Raw genomic sequence first — 11,504 nt, 5'->3', positions numbered from 1 at the left:
ATTGCAATGAGTACTATTAATAAAGGAAATTATGATCAATTTGAGGACTACCTTATTTTTTAAAGTATCCTGGTATTGGCAAACGAAGTTAATGTGAGATATTATATCTTATCTCTAGGAAAATGTCTCGAGCAAACCAGAACAACTTGATAAGGGATCTCCTACAAGCGGTTCAAGATCTTGGCAGGCTGAATCAAAATCCCGCTCCACCTACACCACCAGCTCCTATTACTCTTCCGACTCACGCCTCGGTAGTTGAGTTATTTCGAAGGCATAAGCTCCCTACCTTCGATGGAGCATCTGGTCCACTAGTAGTTGAGGAATGGATTCGTAAGGTAGAACGAATTTTTCGGCTCATAGACTGCACTGATGCCCAAAGGGTTCAATGTGCGGAGTTTATGTTTTCCGATGATGCAAGTCACTGGTGGGATTCGATGTCCCGAACTAGGACTCCGGAGCAGCAATTGGCAATAACTTGGGAACAATTCAAGGAGGAAGTAATGGACAAATATTTTCCTCAATCTCTAAGGGATTTCAAGGAGAACGAATTCTTTCAACTCAAGCAGGGTAATATGTCCCTAACAGATTACGAGCGGAAGTTCGATCAACTCTCAAGGTATGCTCCACATCTGGATGACACGAAAATTAAGAAAACTCGAAGGTTCGAGCAAGGGTTAAACCCAGACCTAAGTATGATCCTTATGTCACATCGCTTCACGTCATACCGTGAGCTGCTAGAACGAGCTCACGCTATCTGGTATCAAAAGGCTAATGCAGAGTAACATCATCAATTGTACAACCAGCAGGATAAAGGGCAAATTGGAAAGAGAAAGTGGAATGGTCAAGACAAAGGAAGGGGCAAATGGCCAAATAAGAAAGTTAATATCGGATCTAGCGCCAATAAGGCCATGGTAGCTGCAGTAGCGCCATGCCCTAAGTGTGGTAAGCCTCATCGTGGTGAATGCTTGTATGGGAAGAATGCTTATTTTCGGTATGGCAAATTAGGACATATTGCTAAGGATTGTCCCACATTTGCTCAAAGGAAGGATGATAACAATGATTAGAACAAGAAGGGGAAAGCACGAGTTTTTACATTGACTCAAAAAAGATGCAAAGGGGAACTCAAACGTAATAACAGGTATTGTACTGGTTGCCAATACACCTGCTTATATACTGTTTGATTCAGGAGCTACTCACTTTTTTGTATCAACGTCTTTCATTGCTAAATCTAGTATTACTTGTAATAAGTCAAAGAGTACACTAGAAGTTAGCCTCCCCTCAGGCAAGACATTGAACACAGATAAGTTAGCTAAGTCAGTGAAATTCGATATTGAGGAAAAAACCTTAGAAGCTAACTTGTATATGATAGATATGATGGATTTTGATGTGATTTTGGGCATGGATTGGTTAAGATGTAATTATGCGACCATTTATTATAGAGAAAGGGAAGTGTCTTTTCAAAAACCAGGAGAAGAACAATTTTTTTTCCTCAAAATAAAGACCAAACCCCATCTCCAACTGGTTTCGGCCTTAAAAGCCGAGAAAATGTTGAGAAAAGAAACATCTCAAGGGTTTCTAATTAATATCTTTGGAGAAAAACTGGCAACGACAAAGATTGAGGATGTACCAATGGTACAAGAATTTATAGATGTGTTCCAGAAGATCTACCTGGTATTCCACCAGATAGATAAGTGAAATTCACAATAGATCTGGTTCTCGGAGCGGCGCCAGTATCTAAAGCCCCATACAGAATGGCCCCAAAGGAACTTCAGAAGTTGAAAATCTAGTTACAAGAATTGTTAGACCTTGGTTTTATTCGACCAAGTGTATCACCATGGGGCGCACCAGTATTGTTTGTAAAGAAGAAAGATGGAAGTATGAGGATGTGTATTGATTATCGGGAGTTGAACCGTTTGACCATCAAGAATAGGTATCCTCTCCCTAGAATTGAGGATTTGTTTGATCAATTAAAAGGGGCTAAGGCATTTTCTAAGATCGATTTACGATCTAGATCTAGATATCATCAATTGAAGGTTAAGGCAGATGATATACCTAAAACAACTTTCAGAACTCGTTATGGACATTACGAGTTCACAGTTATGCCATTCGAATTGATAAATGCTCTGGCAGTGTTCATGGATCTGATGAATCGAGTATTTCATCAGTATTTGGATCAATTTGTTATAGTCTTCATTGATAATATTTTGATATATTCCAAGAGTAAAGATCAACATGAGGAACACCTTAGAATAGCGTTAGAGATACTACGCAAGGAAAAGTTATGCGCCAAATTCAAAAAGAGCGAATTTTGGCTTGAACGAGTTGGATTTCTCGATCATGTAGTTATTGCTCAAGAAATTGAAGTGGACCCAGTAAAGGTGGAAGCGGTAACTAATTGGAAGACACCGACTAATGCTGGTGAAGTTCGAAGTTTTCTAGGATTGGCTGGGTACTATCGAAGATTTATAGAGGGATTCTTCAAATAAGCTGGACCAATGACACAATTTACAAGGAAATGAGTAAAGTTTCAATGGACAGATAAGTGTGAGCAAAGCTTTCAGGAGCTAAAACAACGATTGATCACAGCACCTGTATTAACCATACCTGAAGGTTTAGAAGGGTTTATTATATATAGTGATGCATCCAAGCAAGGTTTGGGATGTGTACTGATGCGGTATGGAAAAGTAATTGCCTATGCTTCAAGGTAATTGAAGCAACATGAGCAGAACTACCCGACGCATAATCTAGAACTTGCGGCAGTGGTTCATGCATTAAAGATATGGCGCCATTACTTATATGGAGGGAAGTACAATATTTATACGGATCATAAAAGTCTCAAATATTTCTTCACACAGAAGGAATTGAATATGAGACAGAGACGATGGTTGGAGCTAGTGAAAGATTATGATTGCACTATTCATTATCATTCGGGCAAGGCTAATGTTGTTGTTGATGCTCTAAGCAGAAAGTCGATGGGACAGTTGGCATCATTACCTACTATTTCGATGGAGTTGATCAAAGACTTGGAAAAGTTGCAAATTGAAGTGATTATCACACCAGAACAAGTCACTGCTCATTTAGCAACTTTGGTGGTTCGACCTACTTTTAGAGATCGGATCATAGAAGCACGGGATAAAGACTCATTCTTGCAGAAGATCAAGAACGAAATTGGTACTGAGAAGAGAAAAGATTTTGGAATAGTTTCAGATCAGGCACTAATATTTAAAGGAACAATTTGTGTACCAAATGATGAAGTTTTGAGGAAGGAGATATTGGAAGAGGCTCATTCTACCCCGTACGCCGCACATCCTGGTAGTACAAAAATGTATCGAGACCTTCGAAATACATTTTGTTGGAGGAATATGAAAATAAGTATAGGTTCATTTGTGGCAAAATGCATAGTATGTCAACAAGTTAAAGCGGAACATCAAAGACCGGCAGAGTTATTAAATCTATTAGACATACCTAAATGGAAGTGGGAGAATATCGTAATGGACTTTGTGGTAGGATTTTCAAGGTCAGCAAGAGGACAGAATGCTATATGGGTAATAGTGGATCGTCTAACAAAGTCCGCTCATTTTCTTCCAGTAAAAATGACATTCAGTCTACATCAGCTGGCGCAATTGTACATTAGAGAGATTGTAAGATTGCATGGTGTCCCCGTGTCCATTGTATCTGATAGAGATCCGAGATTTACTTCAAAGTTTTGGAAGAGCTTACAAGGAGCTATGGGAATGAAATTGAATTTCAGTACAGCATATCACCCTCAATCTGATGGTCAGTCTGAAAGGACCATTCAAACTTTGGAAGATATGCTAAGGGCTTGTGTTCTGGATCTAGGAGGCAGTTGGGAATCATATATACCTCTGGTAGAATTTGCAAATAATAATAGTTTCCAAGCAACTATTGGAATGGCACCGTATGAAGCTCTCTATGGTAGAAAATGCAGATCACCTGTTTATTGGGACGAAGTTGGAGAAAAGAGAGTTTTGGGATCAGAGATCATTGAAAGAATAGTTGAAGCCATTAATAAGGTCCGTACCGGGATAAAGGCCGCGCAAGATAGACAAAAGAGCTATGCAGATACCAGGAGAAAATACTTGGAATTTGAAGTTGGAGAAAAAGTCTTTCTAAAGGTGGCACCAATAAAGGGTGTACTTAGGTTCGGCAAGAAAAGCAAACTACGACCTCGTTATATCGGACCTTTTGAAATACTTGACAGGATTGGAAATGTGGCTTATCGATTGGCGTTGCCACCTGAACTATCGACAATTCACAATGTGTTTCATGTATCGATGATCAGAAAGTATATGCATGATCCTGATCATGTGGTCAACTACCAATCCTTGGAAGTACAAAAAGACTTATCTTATGAGGAATTACCGATCAAGATACTGGATCGAAAGGTACATAAATTATGAAACAAGGAGATTCAACTGGTCAAGGTGCAATGGAATAATCATGGAGTAGAAGAAGCTACTTGAGAAAGAAAAGAAGAAGTTAAAGACAAATACCCAACACTCTTTGTCCAATCATAAGGTAAATTTCGAGGATGAAATTTTATTTAAGGTGTAAGAGTTGTAGTAGCCGAGAAAAATAAAATGGAATTATGCTAATATTTTGTGATGATCTAGCACCACGAGCCTAACCCATTTTAGAAATGACTTATGGAAGCTCAACCCATGTAAGATTACGAAAGCCCAAGTCATAAGTTAATTAAAAGCCCAACAAATTAAGAGATTAAGTTTAAGTAAAATTGATTACAAAAATTTAATGAATAACTAGGTTGCCACAATGATCATCTATATGGTATTTCATATAGGCAACCCAGGTTCGAATCACCTTGTAGATGTTTTTTATAAAACTTTTATATGAATTATTTTTATGGCTTAGAGACTCTTCAAATTCTTAGTTAAAGACTAAGTTTAATAAATTTAATGATAATACAACTCTCCCACTTAATTTTTGATTAAAAAGAAAGGTTATAGAAGTGGAAGGTCACTTTTTAACTACACTCCTTTTCAAATCCGAATTTCATCTCATTTTCTCTCAAAAAAATATATTTCATATCAAGTTAAGCTTAAGGAATAACAAGGGTGAGAAGAAGGAAGGCTTTCTATACATTTTGTTCTTTTATCCAAGAAAATTCAAGATAGATAGAGGTGCAAGTGTTCATTCGTTTTCAAATCTGATTTTTTTATAAATGTTTAAATGAAATGGTACCTTTGGGTACGGTGTTTCGGCACTACAACGGTTTGAATGATCATTCTTCGGCACTTCATACAGTTCCTTTTGCTTTTTATCTTGTCGATGACGATAACAATAAGAAATGCACAAGTTATTGCTAAAGGAACTAAATATATGAAGAATTTAAGTGTTCTTTCTTGGGCCTAGCTAAGAAAAATGATTGGGGCTATGCAAAAATATAGATTCTTGCCATTTTAAGCAAAAAAAAGGTCATCCATATATTTAGATTCACTGGGCATCATTTTTTGATATTCACTTCTCCATTTTGTTATCTTAAGCATGCATGGACAACAAACTTAAACGAGTGCCATATGCAAAATTCGACAATATCTTCATAAGTAAATTGTACATAATAATTAGAACATACTCTCACCATAATGATACAAAACCCAAAATGATAATCCTCAACTACATTTTACAATGTAACATAATTTCTCTTATCTAACATTATTTTTTAGTTATAATACTGTTGTAAGTAGATTCACAAGATCTTATTTCAGACAAAATCTTGATAATTGCATCCATGCTTTGTCCATTATTATTCTATCAAACACTAAACAACACAATACAAATTCAAAGCTTACGAATAAGTAAAAGTAATTTCTTTAAATAAATAAAGTTACTTATTTTGAATAACTTTTTACAATTCATCTCACTATCAAAATAAGTAGCTTACTTGTTTACTATAAGTAAACATTAAGCTTAGTCAACCATGTTCATAGCCAATCAAAAATCATACTGCCACATAACTTTATTTTCACCCAAGTAATTTATGAAAGCTTCTTGACCCAGGGACAATTTATAGGATTGAAAATAGGTACAAACGCCGAAACCGATTGGAAAAGAAAAAACATAGAAAAACAATAAGAACCAATGTAAAAGCACAAAATGATATCAAGTATCAATACATTATGGATGGTGTCATGATAGTAGACTGTTGGAGATTTACATGAACAAAACCTGCTGGAGATTTACATGTAAAAGCATAAAACGGTAGTAGATTATATTAGTTTAATTTTATCCCTTAAATTTACATTCCACAAGTTCCAAAAAGCATAAGTTCTCTCATTTGATAAATTTGAAATGCTATCAAGCATGTCGATACAATATATCATGGGAAAAGGGAAAAATCACACAAGTTCTAAGCTACGAGCTCTAGACACATGAATGATGACTTCAATTGTTCGACCAAAGTTGCCAACTCTGAAAGGAAAGGTGGGCGTTAGTAAAGGTAAGCAACATGAGAAATTTGAGTTTATTCTTTTTAATAAAGTCTAAAACATGAAAAGCTTTCTATTAGTCTCAAATCAAATGTAACTAAAATTATCATCCTAGTCTTCTATCTTCTATTGAAACACCATCTTCTTTATACTTACAAAACTATGCAACAACGAAAGTTACATTATTTTCACTTGTCTCTTATCACTATGTAGAAAGGATCAACAACAAGGATTTTTACAATCAACTTAATGTTCCCAGCAACATGTCATCGAAGTTTGGATTGTTCAGAAATTCGGCTTTTGACGTATAAAAGCATGACAAACCCATTAACCTTAGGTGAGCACTTAACAGGAAAGCAACCAAGTTCCACAATAATAATTACATGTGCAATCAAAGCCAGCCTAAGAAAGTGTTTAACAAGCTAGCAATACTATTTATACTGTGACATCATTACATAAAACAGGTTCACATTGTCTACAACACAAAACTAGCACAAAGTACTTGAAAGATCTGTTGCTATAATTTAACATCAACACTAGAATCCTGCTAATCACTCCAATAGTTCTGCAATATTAGGAAAAGGAGATTTCCAAAGAAATTACGTCTTCAAAAATCTTTGCTTTAACTGACAAGGCTATGGGTGCATTATAAATACCAGCACATCCGCAAGAGCACTCCATTTTTCTTCTCACAGGAGGAGCACTATCAGTTACACAAAAGAATCTTTTACTTCCACTTGTCACAACTGATACAAGTGTCCGTCCTATTACAAAAACAATGGATAAGCTTAGAGAAAAAAAAATATCTTCCCTTTTGCTAAAAATAGATTGCATGATCCAGGATGGTATAATTATATATACTATCGTAATTATTTTGTGCAATCTATTGTCAGATACAAATAGCAATAAGAATTGCAAATACATCTATAATTATTTACAGCTGATTCTATTCTGGAGTGATCATGGTTCTATTTACCTGATCTATAGGGATTCTCTGTTGCCTCTTATTATGCACTATAACAGCACTTAATGGATGCAAGAAGGATCTTTGGCCACTAGAAAGATCTTACTTGTGAGTAGAGCCAAGAATTATCATGCATCACATGCTTGAAAAAAGTAAAAACAATAACGTGATAGAAAAATCAATACTGGTAGGAAAAAAAAAAGAACTGCTGGCAAAAGAAATATTGCTTGAAAAGTCAGAATAATACCAGTAGAAGAATTAATAGAAGCCCTTTTTTGTTTCAAGTCAAGTTTTCGAATTTTGATACTCCAAGTACAACTACAAATTGAAAGGATTAAGAACCTACTGATTTCATCACAACAAAACAAACAACAAATTTCAAAGGAAAACATTGAATACCTGTATCAGATTTTCGAATGCCAAAATCAAATGTACGAAATGTAAACAATATTAAACGCTAAGTTGGGCAGCTTTGCACTGTCATGCTGCGTACGTCAGATCTATGGCTGCGACGGCAGCAGTAGCTGCAGGATGGAAAAAAATGAGAGATGATAAGGTTGGCCTCGTGTGGAAAATGTTACGACTCTCAATGGGGAATGGGTGTTACTATGCTGATTGGGCTAACGGCTATAGAGCCTTACTTCTTGTCTTGGCTGAGCTTGAGATAGAGTTAAATTAAGTGGAAATTACATATAGACCCACTTTAAAAGATCCAATTTCAAAAACAAGATGCAATGTTTATTTATACAAAAATTAGATATTAATTTAAATATTATAAATTAATATTTTAATATTAATAATAATATTATAAATTAATCTATATACATATACCCTACCATATCCATCCGTATTCAAACCCTAGAATGAAATTTCTCTCTCCCTTCTCCTCTTCATTCTCTCTTTTCCAATGTGCGCCACCGCCATCTCCTTTTCTCTCTTCACCATCCATCTCTCTACTCTCAAATCGCCGCCGCCGCTCGAAGGTAGGGCACGCTGCAAATCGTGGTCGTTTTCTCCATGTACAGTGGTGATGGGTGATTGGGTACGGTGCTATATGCAATAGATTGTTGGGTGCGATGTATAGAGAGGTGTGACATGGAGACTGAGGCACCGTATTGATGTTGATGGTGGTGGCGCCAAACGAAGATAGCTATGTGATTTGTGTTTATTTCACGATAGTGCATGGTTAATGGAAAATGATAGTGATGTTGCGTTAGGGTCGTGATGACATTTTCAGATTGATTTGTGGATGTTGTGGGCTGTTACTGCTGTCACGAAGAGGCGGTGATTCTGTAGGCAGTGGCACGGGGGGGTAATGGTGTGGCGATTATTTATGGTGTAGTGTACTGGCGACAGAGGTGGTGGTTGTTGTGGATTGGGGTTAGGCAGGGCACAACGGCGTGGTGGTTGTGGCAGCGATGGTGGTGGTGGGATGGGGCTAGGGTAGGGTGCGATGGTGAAGTGGTTTGTGACCAATATTTTGAATGATTGTGACCAATAAATTAACTAATTTGTGACCAACAAATAATATGTGACTGATAAAATATGTGATCGACAAAATATATGATTGATGAAATATGTGACCAATAAAGTTTGACCTGTAAATATGTAATTGTGACAATAAAAATAATTCGTGACATATAAAAATTCTGATTTATGAGTCTATGATCGAAAAATAACATGTAACTATCTAAAACGTCAATTTGTGACCAAAGTACATAAATCTATGATTTTAATATATTTAATTAATAAAATATATAATTAGTTAATTAAATCATAAATTAAATTTAAAAAATATCTGATTTTTGAAATTTGAAACTTTTGTTCTTAGTTTTGAAATGGTAGATACTTATCTTCTTACTTATGAAAATTTCCCTTAAATTAAACAAACAAATAAAAATGGGCCTTTGGGGATTGGGCCCAAAATGTTTAATCGCAATGTGTATTGCACGTTGCTAAAATTTTAATGGCAATGTTTAAAAAAACATTGCTAAAATATCTAATAGCAACACACACTACTTGTTGCTAAAACAGATAACGACAATGCTTACGCACGTTACTAAAACTTTAATAGCAACGTGCATTGCATGTTGCAAAAAGAAATTCAATGACAACGGACTTTGAACATTGCAAGATGGTATATTAGCAACATTCCTTATAAAAATATTGTTAAAACTCAATTTAGTCAACCAATAGTAACATACACTTGATGAATGTTGCAATAGACTCCTTTAGCAACATGCAATTGGCGAATGTTGCCTTTTACATGTTGCGGAAGGCCTTTTTTCTTGTAGTAAGTCCTCTTTATTTCTCTTTCTTTTGCAAAGAAACTTTTTTCTTTTATTTACCTTTCTTTTCTCCTTCAAGACTCTCTTTCCTCTCTCTTGTGGTTGCACTATTTTCTCTCTCTTTTTTCAGCTATCTCACTATTTTTATCAATGTCACTCTCCTTTTGCCTCTTCTTGATTTTCTCCGTCTCACCTCTCAATTTCAATTGATTCTCATAGATTATTTTGGTATTAATGGAACAAGAGTAACAAATTTTCCAACTTTGATAAAGTTGCACCTATTTTTGTACCCATCATGTAGCACTTTCTTATCATACTGTCATAGCCTCTCCAACAAGATATGCCTACCATACATAGGAACCAAGTCACACATCACCTTATCACTATACTTCCAATAATAACGCTCACCAAACCTTGCTTATTAACCTTGATCTCTCCACATTTACTCAACAACTACAACCTATAGGATCTAGGATGTTTTAGCATAGTCAAAACCAATTTTTCTACAAGAGTAGTACTAGCAACATTGGTATAACTCCCCCAATCAATAATCATACTACATAGCTTGTTTTTGACATGGCACCTAGTGTAAAAATCTTCTCCATTTGCTACTTTATGTCATCCACCTTGATTTGTATGCTAAGAGTCGTCTCGTAAGAAATGTTTCACCTATCACCGGGTACTTTACTCCATCATTGTCACTACCATCCTCCAATTTGGGCATCTCATCACTATCACTATTACTCACCACTTCTCCATTATCACACAAGATCATTGCACTTTTGTTTGGGTATTGAGAAGTGATATGCCTTGAACCCAAGCATCTAAAATTCTTGATACCCTATTCTTAGAATGTTGGGAATCTAGCTTGGGTTTTATTTTGCTAGCTACTTCTTTTTTCTCCTTAGTGGCTCGATCTTGACCTTTTAAATAGCTCTATCACTTCTATTACTATCCCACTTTGATTTTCAAGAAGGATTAGAACCTAAAGAATACCTAGCTGCTCATTTTCTTTTAATTGCCTCTCGACCTTTATAACCACATGTAACATGTCCATCAACTCCACATAATATTGTAATTCCACTACATTAGCTATTTTCCTATTCAAACCATTCAAAAACCCAGCCATTGTGGCTTCTCGATCCTTCTCAACATTCGTTATAATCATAGCTATTTCCATCTCCTTATAATAATCCTCTACACTTCTTGAACCTCGATTAAAATAATACATGACAATACTAAGAAAAAGTCCAAAAACTATTTAGGAAAGGAAAGTATTAAGATAAACATTATTTCCTACTAGGTATAGTTGTGATAGGACTTTTATCTTTTATTTAATTAGGACTATACTTTCTTTATTTGATTAGATTAAGATTTTTTTAGCTCTATTATGGCGCCTATCACGGAGTGCATGAAGAAAGGGGAGTTTCATTGGACACGAGGGGCGGCGAAGGCCTTTAAGTTAGTCAAGGAGCGAATGACTGAAGCTCCTGTCATGCGTCTTCCCGATTTTTCCAAAGTCTTTGAAGTTGAATGTGACGCTTCTGGGGTAGGTATAGGCGGAGTCTTAAGTCAGGATCGTCACCCTGTCGCCTATTTCAGCAAAAAGTTAAATGAGGCCAAACGACGATACTCAACGTATAATAAGGAACTGTATGCGGTGGTCCAAGCTTTGCGCTATTGGCGCCACTACTTGTTGCCTCAAGAATTTGTCCTTTATTCGGACCACGAAGCCCTCCGTTACCTCAACTCTCAGAAGAGGTTAAGTTCTAGGCATGGACGGTG

General features: G+C 36.1%; 1 protein-coding gene and 1 long non-coding RNA gene across 3 annotated transcripts in view; one reads left to right on the top strand and one right to left on the bottom strand.

Annotated features, from left to right (window-relative positions):
* Positions 1-6,788: 6,788 nt before the first annotated feature.
* On the bottom strand, positions 6,789-8,021 carry LOC111410994. Of its 2 annotated transcripts, none has more exons than XR_002705799.1 (3): positions 7,831-8,021; positions 7,444-7,749; positions 6,789-7,231 (listed from the first exon to the last, which is right to left on the bottom strand). It is a non-coding gene; the product is annotated as an uncharacterized LOC111410994 (long non-coding RNA). The 2 variants fall into 2 exon arrangements; XR_002705800.1 differs by having other exon boundaries at positions 7,679-7,749.
* A 3,088-nt stretch (positions 8,022-11,109) lies between these two features.
* LOC111411267 (G-type lectin S-receptor-like serine/threonine-protein kinase LECRK1) overlaps positions 11,110-11,504 on the top strand; it is a 6,204-nt gene continuing 5,809 nt past the window's right edge. Inside the window, exon 1 of the mRNA XM_023041816.1 lies at positions 11,110-11,485. Within this exon, the coding sequence (XP_022897584.1) occupies positions 11,110-11,485 (376 nt within the window). The remainder of the gene's footprint in view (positions 11,486-11,504) is intronic.

The sequence above is a fragment of the Olea europaea genome, chromosome 15 (assembly GCF_002742605.1).
Source record: "Olea europaea var. sylvestris chromosome 15, O_europaea_v1, whole genome shotgun sequence".
NCBI lineage: Eukaryota > Viridiplantae > Streptophyta > Magnoliopsida > Lamiales > Oleaceae > Olea > Olea europaea.
This window is presented reverse-complemented; position numbering and strand designations above follow the sequence as displayed.